The sequence below is a fragment of the Wyeomyia smithii genome, chromosome 2 (assembly GCF_029784165.1).
Source record: "Wyeomyia smithii strain HCP4-BCI-WySm-NY-G18 chromosome 2, ASM2978416v1, whole genome shotgun sequence".
In the NCBI taxonomy this organism is placed as follows: Eukaryota; Metazoa; Arthropoda; class Insecta; order Diptera; family Culicidae; genus Wyeomyia; species Wyeomyia smithii.
This window is the reverse complement of record NC_073695.1, coordinates 262,266,374-262,284,317: the sequence shown is the minus strand read 5'-3', so window position 1 is coordinate 262,284,317 and position 17,944 is coordinate 262,266,374. Positions and strand designations below refer to the sequence as shown.

Here is a 17,944-nt window from a genome sequence, read left to right as displayed (position 1 = left end):
CAGATTTGACGGATTGCGGTCCGATAACTGCAAAGTTGTTGCAGTTATCGGTCTTGCAGTTAAAAAGCGTTGCAGTCAAAAGACTTGCAGTTATCGAACGGCGACTGTATTTGCGCAGATTTTCTTAAAATGTGTGCAGATTTTTACAGACTTTTGCTTGCGCGAGTGAATTTTTTTCGGATCACGGATAATTTTTTTTCAGATTTCGAGCACATTTTTCCGGTTTTTCGAGCAGTTGCAGACATTTTTCAAAAACATCTGGCATCTCTGCAGCTCACTCTAACGTGAACGCTCGAGGTGATATCCGATATCATCTGGCGATATCAGGTGATATCCGGCGTAGTCTGAACAAGGCATAAAACAGCAAATTTCCGAGTACAGTAAACTAATATACCGAATGTGCATGGGAGCGAAAAAATAACACCATCGCTTTTTTCCCATATAACCGTGTCCCAGTCTAGTAAGTATACACTATATACTAATGCCTTGTTCAGACTACGCCGGATATCACCTGATATCGCCAGATGATAACGGATATCACCTCGAGCGTTCACATTAGAGTGAGCTGACATGATTTGACATTTGCTTTGGTAGTTGAAAAGAGAAGAAAACAAAAACAGGTCAAAGCTAAAACAAGACCACAAGAGCAATGGGACTAGGATAGAGATGTCAGCGAGTTGGCTCGCACCAACGCGAACTCTCATATGCAATTGTCAACATGTGCGGGATGAAAATAGCAAAAATATTTCCTTCCTTTTTTCTCGCATGCAACGCGAATTGCGAAATTTGTAGGGTTGCGTCAAATGTCTGTTGGCCGTGTTGCCAAATGCTGGAAATGTGGTTATTATTGGTTTTCGAACATGATATCCGCGATAGCATGTAGCCGAAGTGATATCCGTTGACAGCTAGATTTTATGGGATATCAGGTAATATGGATGGTGATATGGCCTCGATAGCACGAATCGCCTGATATCAGGTGATATGCAATGTAGTGTGAACGGGGTATAATACTAAAAGCAAACGGTTAATTGTTCCTTTAATCAATTCTTTAGGCTAACGGCTCGCTCCGCACGATGGAAGTTGCAGAGTGATGGATGTTGTTTTATTTCCAGGAAGCAACAGAACTCTCCTGTTTCTAACAAACCTGTAATTAGATGAATCATTGGACTAAATAAATCATAAAATTATACGCATAATCAAGCGCTTTAATCATTTTCTGGATTTCTCTGAAAAAATGCAAAATTCCGAGTGTTCGGTGAATAGAAACGAATTTCGGCAATTTTTCATGAGTACCCCGGTAAAATATTACCGAGAATCTCATCAAAGTTTGACAAGTTTGGTTTTACAGAATCTCGGTGTTTTGATGCATTACCGAGATTTCTAAGTAAACGTGATAAACACCCCAATTGGGTTGTATAGCTACTCACGAATTTCTTATTTTTATATACCTGCTGAAAGAGTGTAATTTTCTGAGCAAAACTTGATTTTTTAAAATTTTCTATCATTGTCCTCCGCTTTTTAAATGAAACATAAAAATCGCTCTAAATCGCTACAATGACAATTGGTATATAGGGGGCCGTTCCCAAATCATGTTTTGGTCACTTTTTCACCCCCCGTAGCCCCCGTGGTCTTTTGTGGTCTTCTGGCCAAAATACGGGTTGAAAATATTTAAACTTTATATCAAACAATGAGTTATGTTGTCGACCCAATTGAAAACCATTTTTCTCCACTAGCGACAATCGATTTTTCTCTCATGTCGTACATTATGGCCCCTATTACAGAAGATGAGGCGAGCAGAATGTTGTATTAGGGGACGCGAGATAATTCGCGATTACAAAGGTTATTGTCCGCTTGGTTTAGTCCGTTGTTTGGTTTTTGCATGAAAAAAAGAAACAAGGAAATATTTTTGCTTTTGTCATCACACACATTTCGACAATTGCATATGAGTCTTCGCCTAGGTGCAAACAGCCTTTAAAATCTCTTTTAAATTCGTAGTCGCGAATTTGGCTGATGACAGCTGAGTGACAGATGAGCTACTCGTTCAAAATCCACCCGACTCGCCATCTGCAATACTAAAGTTGCTTAGACGAGTAACTCCCCTATACCTTATGTCGGAAATTGTGCGCTGTTTAACACATCAGATCCGCTATACAGCGTACTACTTCTGATTGGTATAATATATGGTATAATAGAAAAATCGATTGTCGCTGGTCTGAAAAGATTAACGTCGCAGCACTAAACCGAAATCGCGACTTTGAATATCCTTACGTGGGAAGTAGTGTGCTATATTCGTTATACAGCGCACTATTTGCGACCTGAGGTATAATGTGCAGCATGAGAGTAAAATCAATTTTCGTCAGTCGACAACTACAATTTTCAACAAAATGGATATACAATTTTCAACAGCAGCGACAATAATATATAATTCAGCCAAGCGACAATGAACCGCCGATTTTTTATGGGGAAAACCTCGAGAGCCAACAGAACGCAGCCAATAATGCCTACTGACATTTCTCGCTGTCACGTTTCACGTACGAAACTAAACAAATCGAACACACAAACCACAACAAACCACAAAGGGTTGAAAGTTGCGCGTTCGATCGATTTTTGTAACCAAAAATTGAGCTTTAATTTCCGAGTTTTCCATGTAAGCGATTTAAAATGAACTCGAGAAAAATCCAACATGAAGAGACATCTCTTGTGTCGTACTACATTCTGTGCTTTCTTCGAGTAGTTCTGGTCTTCGTGCCCCAAACTGGGTACATTCATCCTGATGAGTTTTTCCAGTCAGTGGAAGTGATTGTTGGTAAGTTAATAGTTATACCACGTTGAAATATTTTATCAACTCACTATTTTTCTTCAAGGGGACGAATATGGTTTGGAAGTCACTAGAACGTGGGAATTCAATAACACTTTTCCCATACGTTCAATCACTCTTCCGTATTTCGGATTGAAGCTGCCATTCAGTTTTCTAAGGTTCCTATCCATGTATACCAAGTACTATTTTGGCATTAATCTACGGGGAAGTTATGTGACTCTAGTGTTTCCACGGTTCCTAATGGTGGCACTATCTTTCGTCAACGACTGGAGCCTACAGAAGATTTGCACTGCTTATGGTTTACAAAGTCAGTTTCGGCTGCTAACGCTAGCCAGTTCCTATGTAATGCTCGTATATTCCACTAGAACCTTCACAAATTCGATTGAAATGGCCCTGTGCTCGCTATTGCTTTACATTGTCAGCGATTGTATGATCCATTCCAATACGGTAATCTACCAAAAAGAGTTTCTCGAAGAGAAATACCAAAAAGCAAGAAACAATGTCGAAAAGGTGAAGCTGTACAAATTGAAGAGTTCACTGCCGCGACATTCGCTCAACAAATGTGCCCTGGTTGCAACACTCTGCGTGGCAGGAGTTTTCAACCGTCCAACTTTTCTCCTGTTTGGAATGCCGCTGGTCTTTCACTGGCTGCTGCGAGGCATGGGTACCCGGACTGTTTCGTTCGCCGATTTTAATGCGCGGATTGTAACGTTCGTGCTGTCTGCACTACCGGCGCTTGTGTTTTTCATTGTGGTGGATTCATTTTACTATGGTTATCTAACACCAGCAGAGCTGGAACGGATGGAAATTGGCATCGATAACTTTGTGGTGACTCCGCTGAACTTTATTCGGTATAACATCAACTCGGAGAACACCAAGCAGCACGGTGTACACCCCTACTACTTACATCTGCTGGTGAACATTCCTGTTCTGTACAATGTCCTGGGAGTTATTGCGGTGGTTTCATTTTTCACTATTATGTACAGGTGAGTTTCTATTATACGTCAGTACAAAAAGCTTCGTAAAATAAGATTAATTTTCTCAATAGGTTTGCATCCAATGAATTGACGAACCTTCCCCGAGCACAATCGTTCGTAGGACTAATGCTTTCTGCGATATTCTTCCCGATCTTCATGCTGTCCTCCATCAACCATCAGGAACCACGCTTTCTCCTTCCAATCACCTTGCCACTGGTGCTGTTGTATGCTCCGAAGCTAAAAAGCGGGTTCTGCAGCTCCTACCCCTTCAAAATACGATCCAGATTCAAGGACTTTTTGTACAACTACGTTCTCAGCACCCGCTCTAGCTCCCGCTATCTGTTTCAAGTGTGGTACTCTACCAACCTAGCGCTGACCTTGTTTTACGGATTTATCCACCAGGGTGGAGTTTACCAGCTAGCGGCCCATTTCGCCCACCACATCGAACTGCGATCAGCAACCACACAAATCCATCTGGTCACAAGTCACATTTACAGCATGCCACAATGCTTCCTGAATTTGCCCAGCAGCCAGACACTGCTGATAAATCCAGCAAATGGCCAAAAGTATCGCCGAGGAAAACAATTTTTCCTCTACGAATACGGCAGTATGGAACTGCCCGAGCTATACCGAAAGGTGAAACTCATACTGGATATCAGCGAGATGAAGGCAATCAGCAGCAATCAAAAATATGAACTCTACCTGGCCATACCGTCCAGCTTGGCGGAGGAATTGAACGATGTGTTTCACAACCGCACAACGGCTCTAGTTAAACATAGCCAGGTGACCGTGTTCTATCCGCACTTATCGCTGGAAGCTCCACCAAAAATGTTGGGCCAACATCTCTGCGGCATTAACACCGACCTGGACGAATTGGGTGACACGTGTCCTATTTACGCCCACGAAGACGAACAAAATCCATACTCGCTAGCGCGGATCCTTAGACAATTTTCCTCGTTGGCACATCAGTTCGGTTTGATCCTGTACCGGATCGAGGTACGCAAACGAATCAAATAACAGGAAATGGTCCATGCCAGGCTCACCAGTACGACAATCTGGATGACCGCCAGTGATATTCGAAGCTAGTCGAAACATTCCTACGTGTACATAGTTTATCTAAATTTTATTGTGTTGATCTCGATGCAGTTGAAAAAACAAATGCATTTCTTTCAAAAATAGTTACGACGCTATAATATTTGCACAAATTTGAGTCACAGCAAATAAAACTTTTCGTTACATCAGTTCCGTTGTTTGTACTTTAAATTAGAATCTCGAGGATTTTGTGCCTCCTCCAAGTTGTCGCATAACCCGTCCGTCATCCGTTAGTCATTTTTTCTGTTTGTTTTTACTAAGCATGTCCTGAGGTTGGTAAAAATGGTCTCCAAGCGTTCGTATTGGTTTCTGACTGTAGCCATCCGTTGGAGGCTTGTTGGATTTGCAACTGTACAAAAGAGAACAAATTTGAAAGAAATTCGACTAAAGTACGGATAGTATGTTGCGGTTCATATACATTGGATTTATTGAATTGTGTTAGTTAGTTTGTTATCTATAGTTTTACTCTCACCACTTTTTCAGTTGATAGAAACTATCTTGAATGTCACTAACAAAAATTTTTAAAGTGCAGTTTTTGTAATATAATTACGTCCTCGTTGTTGTCGTTCGAATCACATTCGTACGAAAGTATCGACAATTCGTATTCCAATTCCGAGGAAATAGGATAGCTAAAGACATCAGTATTTATCCATCATAAGATTTCAAGAAATTCATAGTCTACCATGTACCGATTAATTGTTTTTTTTTTTATTCTCGCTTATTTTCCGTCGGTCTAGTTCCGCCACTGTTGTGGCCAATCACCGACGCCCAGGGAGACGACTCCACACCCAGGACCCTAACTCACGACCCGTTTATTATTAACGGACCGGTGCCAACGGCTTTACTTCCTCATGCGATGGAAGGCGTGATCCCAGAGATTTTTCGCCTCAGAAAATCTCCCGGTGTCGGCTAGGATTGAATCTAGACCAGTTAGGTTGGTTGTGAGTGGATCACGCCACCTCACAACCATCGACACCTATGTCGGCGGTGGGATTCGAACCCAGGCGTCGAGCGTGGTTGGCGGAGACGTTACCAACCACACTAGGCCCCCGCTCTGTCCGATTAATTGTTGTAAGCATGTAGTCAAAACCGTTTTAAATCTTCTCTCGTATAATATTAATTAAAAATATAAATTCCAGCGAAAACAATTAATAATAATTACATTATTTTATGATCCACCTTCAAACCGAGGAAGATTTAAACTCTGCTGCTACCTATCTTTACGTATCTCAAATTCAGATAAATTTTGTTTGAACATGAAATCTGTGACAAGAATGTCATCAACGTATAACAAGAAGTAAGTATAGATCTTTTTCAATCTACACCATGTTCAATATATTCGAATACAAGTTGTGTCTTTCCCATTCCTTTCGTATTATGTGAAGACAGTAGTGAGAATTTTTACTTTATGTATGCACTCACAAATAGGTACCAACATAATTGGTAGTCTGTCAGTTGTGTTTTGTTTTAGATGCACGATGAAGCAATTTCGCGAAGTTGTAGTAAAGCGGTTTTCAGCCGGTAAAATCATCAAAAGGTACTAGAAGACATCCTCTTTGAAGCACCGGAAAAGATCCGGTCGGCCACAAACGGCCAGGAAATCCAAAGTCGTTAAAGTTAGCGTATCCAGCGAAATAGACAACGTCCAGTTCGAAAACTTGCCACTGATCTAAATATATCTATTCCACTGATTTTCGTCAACAAAGGGGCCAAGGTTAATGCTGTTTAAGCAAGACAGCGCACCAGCTCATACTGCGAACTTGGTTCAAGGCTGGTATAAAAACAATTTAGCGGATTATCTGGATATAACTTAATGTTTTTTTTGACTGGTCCAATTCAATTTCCGATTTCCCGTTATTTGTTCTTCCGATGTTGTTTCATCGGTGTTTTAGGCCGTTACAAATTTTATTTTCATTTTATGCCACCTTCAAAAATCTTGAATATTGGAAGGGGAAGAAAAAAAAAGCTCAAACCGTTTTGTTCATTTTACTGGTTTTCCGACAGCATAAATGCTTTATTTAGCAACGAACAAGTCCAGTGACAGCGAGAGTGTCGTCAAAAGGCAAGCGAAATAAATAATAATAATAATTAAGTGTTATTTTTCAACATTTATTTGAGTGCAAGTTATAGCGAATTTCTTTATTCCACCAGCTCACTTCGTTTTGACCTGGAAGCGCACAAACTGCTGTCAAAACCCTTTTTTATTCGCTCGATTTTGACCCAGTTTTGACCTGCCGTGCTGCCCGAAGTGCACTGTAGAATTTGTCGGCTTCAACCCACTACTGCACGTGCTAAGTTCGTTAACAATTATCTGGCATCTCTTTCTTACTTGCGTCTTAAATGGCGATGACGTTTTATTATCCCTCGGCAGTTTTGCTCGCACACAGTGGAATAAAGAAATTCGCTATTACATACGTCATAACTTGCACACAAACTTTGATCAAAGATATTTCTTTTTTTTTCGTCTTGGTGTTATTTATGTTTTGCCACCCCCTTTGCTAACTTTGATAACCTTGGACATAAAAAGAATTCGAAATTTGTATCAGCCTTATTGGAAAAAAAAATAAAAGGAGAACAACATCAATGTTTACATGATATTTATGACCTTGAAAAAACAGTCTAAATTATGAAAACTGTTTCACCTTCATTGCTTTCAGCTGCTCGTCGATTCTAGCAAGTTTCTTTATATATCTGCAACAATTGTCGCCCTTTTTATCTCGAAACCGTTGACAATTTTCGCCTTCTCTGTCGTGTTTTCATACTTCCTTTCTTCAATTTCTTCTCGCCGCTGGGGTACCAATGCTTCTGTATTTTTAAAATGCCAATGATCTTCGAACTTCTTAAGGCGAAGAAGTTTGGTTTTCTTGAAAAAGGTCCTCGTGCAAAATTTGACGGACTACTAGAAGAAGAGCCTTAAAAATGGTCAGTTTCATTTCTCTAACCAATTGAAAAATGCACATGAAATTGTCAAAGTTTTTTTTAAAGAAATGTCTTAGAAATGCATGAAACGCAAAATCATAAAAATGGCCTGTGGAAGTAATTTTATGAACTCTAAACCAATAGTTATAAGATTTTGTTCAAATATTCATAGAATTCCTCATAAAATATCCGCAGAAAACCGGATTTTCCAGAAAGAAAGAGATAATTCTCTTAGGCCACCGCTGACTTGAAAGTAAATTAGTTACTGAACCTGTTGGTGCTAAAACTATCACAATCGAATAAAAAATATATGAATTACAAGATTTTGAAAGTGAGATTGAAGTAAAAGGTTTTGTTCCCGAAAAATTCTCATAACGTAATCCTTATTCAAGAATCCTAGCCCCATGGAGTGAGAAGTCTTGAGGAAACCTTCGACAGTCATGTCGAATAGTCTGTCCTCGTTAGTGTTGATTGTTGAAATTTTAAATTCGGTTCACATGTTCAAAGAGGTTCCGTTCGCATTCTAAAAAGTTGAAGCAACTTCGGCTTAATGCTAGATGGACGCAAGGTCCCTGTACAGTCGCAGTGTGTTCAGTTTATTGCGTTGCTTTTCATTCCAAGGATCAGAAAAACTAAATGGCTCGAAATCTTGCACAAAAAAGGTCGCACAAATAGAATAACCGCAATTTCACACAAAAAAACGTCGCACAAAAACAGGATTGACAGTTTTGCTGAAATGAAATCTTCTCATTAAAAAATATTCATTTGTTAACCATCGGACAGGAGTTTTTGGTATTACTCCCAAACAGAGGATTTTTATACTTTCAGAGCTGAATTAACAAGTAACAGAATTACACAGAACACAGAAATGATCCTAATGATATACTAAATCTAAGTTGCATACTGTCTCCCAGATGCGTTTTGCTGTAGTAGTGCAGAGCAACCAATTGTCCTGAAAAAAGTTAAGCAACGAACACGACTTAAGCTGTTTAAAAGTTATAAGTCCAAGTTACAAGTGACAGGCCTGGCGAGTTATTTCAAGTCTTTCGTTATTGCGAATATTTTCACATCATCTGCATTAAGTAAGTGACATCCAGATGGCAGTAAAGTGAAAACGTCGATAAAAGTACGCCGTAGTGAGAAGTAAATTGTTATAATCGATATAATTTATTAACATTTATCTGACAGAGTGTTTGTCTTAATGAATAACTGATTACTAGAACAATGTCAATAAATTATCACAAAAACTGGCCGAATTGACCATATTGTGCATTGTGTTGAGACAGGTTCAAGGGATAGTGGTCTAAGAGATCGATTGAGGGCATATATATCCAGGTGGACAAGGATTTCCGGATCGTCGATTTCATCTGCCTTGTCGAATGGACACCATACAACGGGGCCGAAATCTAAAATAGACCTCACTAGCGAGAAAAACAGCGATCTAAGATAAACTGAATCATGAAACTCGTTGGATATCTTAAACATGTATCCGAGTTTGCGATTAGCTTTAGCGTTAATCTCGTTGTAGTGCGGTTTGTTTGAAAGATAGCGCAGTATTCAAAATAACTCCCAGATCACGAATTTGTGTCACTCTAGATCAGCGGTTCTCAACCTTTTTTTGTCCGCGTACTTCTTGGCGACATTTTTCGTATCGATTGTACCCCTGGCTAGAAATGTTTTCGCAGAGTGTGAGAGAGTAGTGGTAGGTCATGTTGTGGTATTCTATTTCAGGTTTCAAATTGAACTATGCTTTGTTTGATTACTACAGTCATGTTTTAAGAGCAAGATTGAACTAAACAAAGAATAAAATATTACAAAGCAAAATTGCGTTGTCCGCCATAACTGATTTTTCATTTCGCGTACCCCCTGAAGGTTGGAAACCGCTGTAGAAGACGATCGAAAACGTTAGTAGCGCGGTTCACTTGAGGCAAGTTGTGCAAACTAAACCCGTCTAGCAAAGCAAAACAGGCAACAGATATCCGTGAATGAATCCGATCAATTGAGATGTGCCATCGCTCCCACGTTTTCGAATTACGCCCGGCTGATTGTAGTCTTCTAACAGAAACGATAGATCATTCTAAGGGAGAGCTAACGGAGCTGATGAAGTTGACATGGTTTAAAACATCACGTCGTCACAACGGATCTACGATCGGGAGGAAGATAGACGACACCAAACTAATGTTGCAAGTTAACATGGAGATGCTAATCCATAGCTGTTCAATGGTGTCACTTATTGAAGCCGGGTCAACGGAGCTATTTAGGCGTCTTTCAGCTGTTATGACGATTACAGTCGCAACGAGAGAAGGTGAATAAACAGTCAAAAAGTTATGCGGAGTCAATACGATCGTCGATCCAGGTCTCGGTTAATACAGTAATGTCGTGGTCACATTCGGTCCAAATTGCTTCCTTGCGTAACGCCGGAGAGGTTGCAAAAATATTTTAACTCTCTCGAACTGATTTTTACGCAGAGATTTCGGTACGTATGAAAATCACCAGTAATTCCAAGTTTCTCAATCCTACTTCGCAGCAGGCTTGTTATTCTCCTCAGTAATTAGAAAGGACGGAGTGAAAATTCATTGCGCACTTCTTCCCCAACATGAGCGCTGCATGCTGGCACCACATAACTTTATTCTGATTTGTGCTGTGCTTCTGCCGTTCGCAGAAAAAAAAACACACTTACTGTTTTCTCCACATCTGAGCGAAACAATAGCGGTGAATCACTCTAGTGAGAATACACAAAAATACACCGCGATGCACACTGCTGATACAACAGAGACAACTTGTGTACTTGCTTTGAGGGACGTATCTTAGCTTAGATAGACTGCCCGTAGTTGTACTCCGCGATTGATCGAACCAACAAAATTTCAAAATGAACCAGGTGAGTTGTGCTTGGGACTAGCATTACATTCTCATTGTGCAATTTTTTTTATTCTCGCTTTGAGGCACATGTTCCTATAGTCCGATTGACCTCAATTTTGTATTGGTACTTTTTCCCAAAAGACAAACCTTTTGATCCCTATTTCTAAGTGAAATTCGAAGGTCGAGATACCACCAGAACTCGAAGTTACATGCATTTCTAAGATATATGGCATCCAAAAATATTTCGACATCGACAATTTCATGAACCATTACATTACTCGTGTTTTCTTCATCGATATTTTTCGTGAAACTTTAACCGCCTGCCTCAAGTGTTACAAAAGTCCGATTGAGCTGAAATTTTGCATGGAGACTTTTTTCGAGAAGACGTAACTCGAGATACTTCTAAGCGAAATTCGAAAATTCGATTTTCATTGCCACCCTAATGTTGATCCACGGATATGTATTAGGAGCTACGAGTAATAACGCTTCATAGATGATAACTTCGAATACCTTCTAATGAGCACAGAGTGACGTAGTTCCGCAGTAGTTATAAATGTTTCGTTTGTCTCCTTTTTTGTGTACTGAAAACATTACGGATTTTATCCACACCAATGGAAATACCTTCTGCTGAAGAAATTGAATATAATTACAAGAGGTCGATTAGGCGTGAAAGTATAGAAAATTCCGTTCGGTCCAACAGTACACGGATATTTCAGTTTTTTGATTGCTGTTTTCAACGAGATAATCAGTTTCGTGAAATATATTCATGATTAATAACTGCGTTTATCTATGCGACAAGCGATGCGGAAAATGTCTTCAAATTTTAAATTTTTCTATTACTAAAAAAATTTCAGAAAATACTTTCCGAGTTTCCGCAATGCGCAGACGAACACAGACGAACTTCAAAATATATCACTTGAATTAAAATTGTAAACTTCCAGGAAAATGCAAAAAGAGCCCACAAAATAAATGAGCTGCTAGTGGTTAAAATCAAATCATCCCGGTCTGAGTAACTCCGTGTCTGCCTGTTCTGAAATTAAATCGTTTTTTAAGATGCCGGTCCTATCTGACTCTTCACTTTACTTTATTTTCCGGATCCTATCCGATCCGATATCGATCACTATTCAGAAGTACATTTCTAGATAATCACTGCAAAAGGTCCTATCTGCTACCATCGTTTTTCCGGAGCGTCTTTTCATTTTGGTAATGGTTCAGCTTTAGTACCTCTCCCAAGCGTGGTTTTCGTTCAGAAGGCTAGAGTGATCCCTCCGCTATCAACTTGTGTGAATAACCTGTCATAATAGGTGGTTAAATGACCTTATGAAATGTTTCTCTTGATTTATCAATACGTCTTTCTCGACGATAACAAATCAAAGTACCGTGCTGGATCGAAACCCGTACAGTATCGAAATCCGTACACCTTGATGTTTACTTCAGTTTTAAGCATTATAAAAATGAAAATTCATATGATAGTTACATGTACATATCCGTTGAGTTGTTGGCCTTCTGTTAAATTAAACTATGCGCCAGTAGGCCATGAAATAAAAAATTTTAAAAATGAAAAATCAATCGTGTATCGGTTTCAGTTGTCATTTCGTTGTTTCATTAGAGAATTTACTAAGGAAACGTTTTTCAGATAAAAACGATTTTCAAGTAGGATATAAGTGTTTCACTCTGTGAATCTTTTTAAAATTGATGGAAAAGGTAAGTCTTTGTCATTTTCGAGCTGTATATTGTCTAATAAATAGTGTAAGTTGTATTTATTCAACAAAAACTGTGCCGTACGGATTTTGATTCTTGTTATTTGCTTGAATCGAAAACCGTACAGCGTGTGTATCATGCATATATTGTTGAACTCTCTACTTGTTTTCAGCATATAATGGAAGAAAACAAGTATAAATATACGGCAAACAATTTCAAACGAGCTGTGACTGAGGTGCGCAAGGGAAAGTCGTACCGGGAAGCTTCGAGAGGTTCCGGCGTTCCGGTTACTACGAAACGCTACGAAAATTGCACTACTTCAGCTGATATCAAAAATTAGAAAACCGTGTGAAACTTTAGGAACCAGTTGATCCTTAAAATATACTTATTCGGTAATTTAAAGATAAATTATAAATAAAAGATGTTAATTTTTGTACTTCTTCATCTATACGGAGTTTGATTTATTGTTGTATGGACTTTGATCCAGTCTAGATCGCGTGTGTGCGGATTTCGATTCAGAAGTGTACGGGTTTTGATTCAGACAAAAAACTGTGTACGGATTTCGATTCAAAACATGTTCTATTTAAACATGATTTTTTCGAGTTTCGGAGTGATTTTAATCATTTTGCTGGAAAATAGTGATAATATATAAGTAGACCTATAACTAAACATGTCAGTTTAAAGCAATTTGTGATTTCTTGATTTTATATTGACCGTCGAAGATTATCATGTGCTTAGGTGTACGGATTTCGATCCAGCACGGTATCTTCCATCATGATGTATAGATACATGGTCACATCTGTTCAACTGAAGAACCAAAAACGAGGCAAAATCTCTTTATTTCAAGTATCGACATCTAGCGGTGGAGAGCATGCATTTTACACTCGAAATTTCATTACGCTTATATTCCATTCATACAACAAAAGGACTGTATGAGCTCTCGCCGCTTTTTCATCGAGAGAATCCTTTGTTCTCCCCGGTACTGGTATAGCGAGGGTGCCTTTTCATGATAAACGTACAGTACCACCCGCATACGTGCAACGGTTTTAATGTAGATATATTTTTAATTAATTTCATTGTTGCCCAAGTTGAAAACTGAATATCTTGACTAACGACAATCAATTTTTACATTGTACCTAATGAAGTAAGCAGTGCTTGTACAGCGCGTCTGATATGCATTTCTAGCAATGTTAGGTATAAAAAACGGTACGAGAAATAAATATTGTCGTTGATCAAGAAATTCGGTTTCCAAGTCCAACGAAAATATTCAACTAACAGGTTAAAATAGTTTTAGCAGTCGTGAGGTGTACGATCCAAGAAAATTTGTTAGACAATGTTTGAATGGTTGAAAGATTTTTAGTTTAATTTGTTTCATTGACGTTGATTGTGAATTGTTACTGAATTTCCACTTTAAAAATCTCTTGAATGCGATCCTGTCTTAACTTGATTTTGATAGATTCAACTATTCCTGATCACCTTTTTGCCTGGTCATTAAAGCAAAAAAAAAATAGTTTTTTGGTACATGTTCAAACTATTGGAGCGAACTGTTCGAACGATGCACTGTAAAATCAATGTAGGATGGAACAGCAAAAAATGAATGCGGAAGCTTGGGTACCGATTTGCTGCAGAGCTTTGTTCGAAGTTGCATATCTGTTCTGTGTACATGGTGTAACAGTTTGATAAAAAAGTAGGCGGGCGGTGAGGTAGGTTTTTTCGCTGGAGGGATGGAGACGAAATGTCGCTAAGTGACAGCTAGCAAATTTTTGAATAACAACAGTTCAATTGAATTCGCTAGGTTTGTCGTTCGCGTTTCCATCAAAAGAGCAAAAAAAAGCGCGTAACGAGATAATAAAGTTGAATTTATGAACGGTAACAAAAATTTTATTTTACAGGATTTACCAGTAGAATAGCCGTGCACAGGATACCGTGAATCTGGCTGATCAGCGTAGCAAAACAGCCGCCTAACTGTTGATTGAAAAAAAAAATGAGACCCCAGAAATCTGGGGAACCAAAACGGACAACGGCAATGCAAAATTATACAGCTCGTCCGTTTTGATGTTGACAGTTGCCTTAACGGTGAGTGTCTTGTCATTTCTCTAATGTATGGGTTCCCTACAGAAATCTGTCTCAAATGTTGCATATGTTGATAACCTGATAACCAGGGTATTTTTGTCTATCGGTCTGTTTCCGATGTTAGTAATGCTAAACCCAGAAAGGTGTTTAAACCACGGCCTTTTGATGATATAAATCAATCGTATTCTGCTCGTACCGACAAACTCTGACCGACCACCCAATTGATGTTTGGCATTACGTCTTGGATTTCACAGGTTTTGCAGTGGATACAATTTTGTGTGTGGATTTGCAGCTTCATGTTACATCTTTGTAAATTAGCACAAGTTCGTAAATATCGGGAGGGTAAAAGCGTACTTTCACACCGTCGTAGATATCTGAATTATAATTTACTGGTACGATAGCCTATTTCAGAGCGATGTGGGCTGGTTGATTGCCCTCATAATGTGTTTCGGTGGGCGCTACCGATTAAAAACAGATCGAAGCTAATTGCTTCATGCACTGCTGCTGAGAAGTTATTTATTGTTTATAAACAATTCGATGCTATGTCAATTTATTTTTCAACATGGCTGGCTATGCGTTTTGACATATCGTTACACCATGTATCTATACATCATGTCTTCCATCTGGTTCAAAACTGAGTAACCTTTGTTCACGAAAAACGGGAATGAATACGCAGGAGGAAGCCGCTGGAATATTTTCTACAAATACCCAACCGAATATATTGCCTTTTAGCTGTTGCGGAACAGCAAAATGTGCTAATCTGATCCACCACAATTTCATCCAACGCAGGCCTTGCTGCAAAGCTGCTGTCGACTTTGGCTGAAACCAAATAACAGCTTTTTCATAACCGGCAGAATCAAGCCAATCAGTTCATCATACAAAAAAAAAACGAGTTTTCACGTTGATGATCCCTCACAACGGGTTAGTAAATGAAGCTTAAGACATGCAGAAGGATAATTTTCCCGGAGTGTAACCTAATTTCCCGTCTTTTTTTCCGGAGTGATAGCCTCGTTTTTTTCCCGTCCGTTTTTATCTTTTTTCTCGGTTAAGTGACAACCTTGACATAATTATGGAATATTAAAATTTTATCTAAATTTATTGAACACGATGTAAATTTTAAATTCATGTTTCAAACTTTTTTCACTCTGTTCTCGTTTATGAAATGTGAAAAATATTGTCCTTAATCATCATAAATTTGATTCACCTAATGTGTTCATCGAAACTACTCGACGGATTTATATGTAATTTTCACAGTTTTATTACATAACTCACTCGGGGTAACTAACCCTCTAGTGCCCAAATTAATTTCTAAACGGACTTCGATACAATCATTATAAACCATTATAAACACTTTTTAAGTATTTATTAAAGCATTTCGGAACTTCGACTGAAGCCCGCCAAATGGCGGCATTGGGCACTAGAGGGTTAAGGTGAAACTAGACGTTGGCTTTGATCCATACAATATCGAGGTAAAGTTTTTTTTCGCTTGGCGATTTCGAGCGTAAAAATCTCAGCTTCCACCGGATAAGTAGCACTCGATTTGCTTCTCTACGCATGCGTGCAAATAATCGATCAAAGTTTCACACACGTTATGTTGAATGATTTTCGGGAAAATTATCTTGCAAAATTACGGCAAAGTTTGAGTCCGGTTTTACCATAAGTAAAACTTTTAAATATTTTATTTTCCATCCAGTTTCAAATGGCTTGAATAGTACTTTTGCATACCTAGACGAACTTTCTCAAGTGATTTCTCTTCAACCGCACATTATTATGGCATTTCGGATCAATTGACAACGGCCAACAAACGGAAACCCGCTTCCCCAGACGAAGAGAAAGCTGGCTTGACGCCCGCGGCGGACGATGACGGTGTTGTGTTTCACAAAAATTATTATTTTCCACTATTTTTTTCGGTTTTTCCATTTTTGTTGTTTTTATGATTTGCACGTCTTGCTCGAGAAAAAAAAAAATTCTAACACAGATGTATCTTTCCTTGTTTTCTTCGTCTTCTTTCACTCCCGCCGTTCAGTGTTTTTTTCCCTTTTTTTCTCCACGCATTACCATGTTTGTTTCTGTCCGCTTAAATACCATCAAAGATGTGTGAATGTGTGTGTACGTGTTTTTTTTTTTTATTCATTCGCTTTCTCGTTCCTTCTCACTTTTCTATTCCTTCGTGTTGTGTTGAATTATGATGGTATTGGTGAAATTATCCTATAAGGTGTATGTGTGTGGTTTTTGTTTATTTTTTCTCTTTATTTCTCACAATACTTTAACACTTTCCGCTTCATTCCATATTGTTTGGGATCCACTTGGGCAACGGCAAACAAAGGAAGGTGCTGGGGATCGCAAAACAAAAAGAAAAACGAACGCTACCTTTGCGAGGGGTGTGAACAAAACGGGACACGGGGATCCCTTTCACGTTTGTCAGTTGCACTTCTAGATAAAAGGTTATCGCGGATTTTGTTTTTTTTTTTTTGGTTACACACGGTTGACACAGCTTATCGAGCAAAATGATTATCATTTCTAATGCTTCATCAGGTTTGAGACCTTTGCGTGGGATTGTTCTGATGGAAATTTTAACCCTATTCCTTTTTTTGTTGTAATTGGAAAGTGAAGTTCGATAGCGGTGTGATTTGGAGTGGTCAATGTTTTGCTTCAGGAGCATTCGTGTGTGTGTAAACGGGTGTTGCGTTTAATTTTTGTTTCTCTTTTGGTAAACAATAGAAGGAAGTGAACTAGTTGCTTTCGGTAGAAGTGGTCGTGGTGTCGGTGTTGGTGGCGGCCGCAGCGTTACTGACAGAAGCACTCACGGAAGCTGAACTTGCGAGCAGCGCAGTACTGGCTGTCTCAACAACAGTAGAAGTAGAACATGTTGCAGTGGTGGTGGTAGTAGTAATAGTAGTAGTAGATGCTGTTGTAGTAGAAGTAATAGCAGTAGTAGAAACGCTAGAAGGAGGATGTTATTGCATGTAGTAATCGGGCTGGTCGGAATCTTTCTCGAAGCGTTTCGCCTCTTCCTGCATGCTTTCCTTGATCTTGAGTATAGCGGCCGACTCGGTCTGGTCCTGCAAGTGGAATTCCGGAATGGTTTGTTTTCGTGTCTTCGTGTTACTAGTTCTACTGTGAGGAAGCTTCACGATACAACGAAACGGCAAAGATTTTGAATCTAATTTTGCAAACTACTCTTTTTGCCCTTTCGTTGTTTCATCGGAGCAAAAAATAAGAATAACACGAAAACGGAATTGAATCCTTGCAAAATTGACCGGCAACTTCCACGACACCGACGCTGTTTTCCGTTACTAACGTTCCGTCTGAACCAAGCAAGATTAGAGAGAAAGAGAGATCAGCGAGATCGAGAATGCGAGAGAAAAAATATCCAGCTTAGCCTAATGGTTCCACTTTGTTCTGGAAGAAAGTGCAAAATAAATCCGCTTTCACAGTGCTATAAAATATCCTTCTTTATTCAACAATCTCTTCGTTTTCTTCGCTTTCTCTCGATTTTAGTTTA

At 39.1% G+C, this 17,944-nt stretch overlaps 2 protein-coding genes across 15 annotated transcripts in view; one reads left to right on the top strand and one right to left on the bottom strand.

The window, feature by feature from the left end:
* The first annotated feature begins 2,559 nt into the window (after nt 1–2,559).
* On the top strand, nt 2,560–5,036 carry LOC129725731 (GPI mannosyltransferase 4). Its single transcript, XM_055681865.1, has 3 exons — nt 2,560–2,806; nt 2,865–3,804; nt 3,867–5,036. The coding sequence occupies exons 1-3, from the start codon at nt 2,662–2,664 to the stop codon at nt 4,810–4,812; spliced, it is 2,031 nt and encodes a 676-aa protein (XP_055537840.1). The 5' UTR covers nt 2,560–2,661; the 3' UTR covers nt 4,813–5,036.
* Nucleotides 4,900–17,944, bottom strand: part of LOC129725732 (single-stranded DNA-binding protein 3) — a 108,197-nt gene continuing 95,152 nt past the window's right edge. For 13 of the 14 annotated variants that reach the window (XM_055681866.1, XM_055681874.1, XM_055681868.1 and 10 more), the window contains one exon: nt 16,309–17,501. In XM_055681866.1, coding sequence (XP_055537841.1) covers nt 17,397–17,501 — 105 coding nt within the window. In that variant the 3' untranslated portion in view covers nt 16,309–17,396. Of the gene's footprint in view, nt 5,237–16,308; nt 17,502–17,944 lie in introns of those variants that run through there. The other variant, XM_055681871.1, reaches the window with a different exon arrangement.

What these genes read in the sequence shown, in the direction of transcription:
- LOC129725731 (XM_055681865.1), top strand. Translation starts at nt 2,662, where the DNA reads ATGAACTCGAGAAAAATCCAACATGAAGAGACATCTCTTGTGTCGTAC. An exon ending in GTCAGTGGAAGTGATTGTTG is followed by an intron (nt 2,807 to 2,864) that starts GTAAGTTAATAG and finishes TTTTTCTTCAAG; the next exon opens with GGGACGAATATGGTTTGGAA. An exon ending in TTTTTCACTATTATGTACAG is followed by an intron (nt 3,805 to 3,866) that starts GTGAGTTTCTAT and finishes TTTTCTCAATAG; the next exon opens with GTTTGCATCCAATGAATTGA.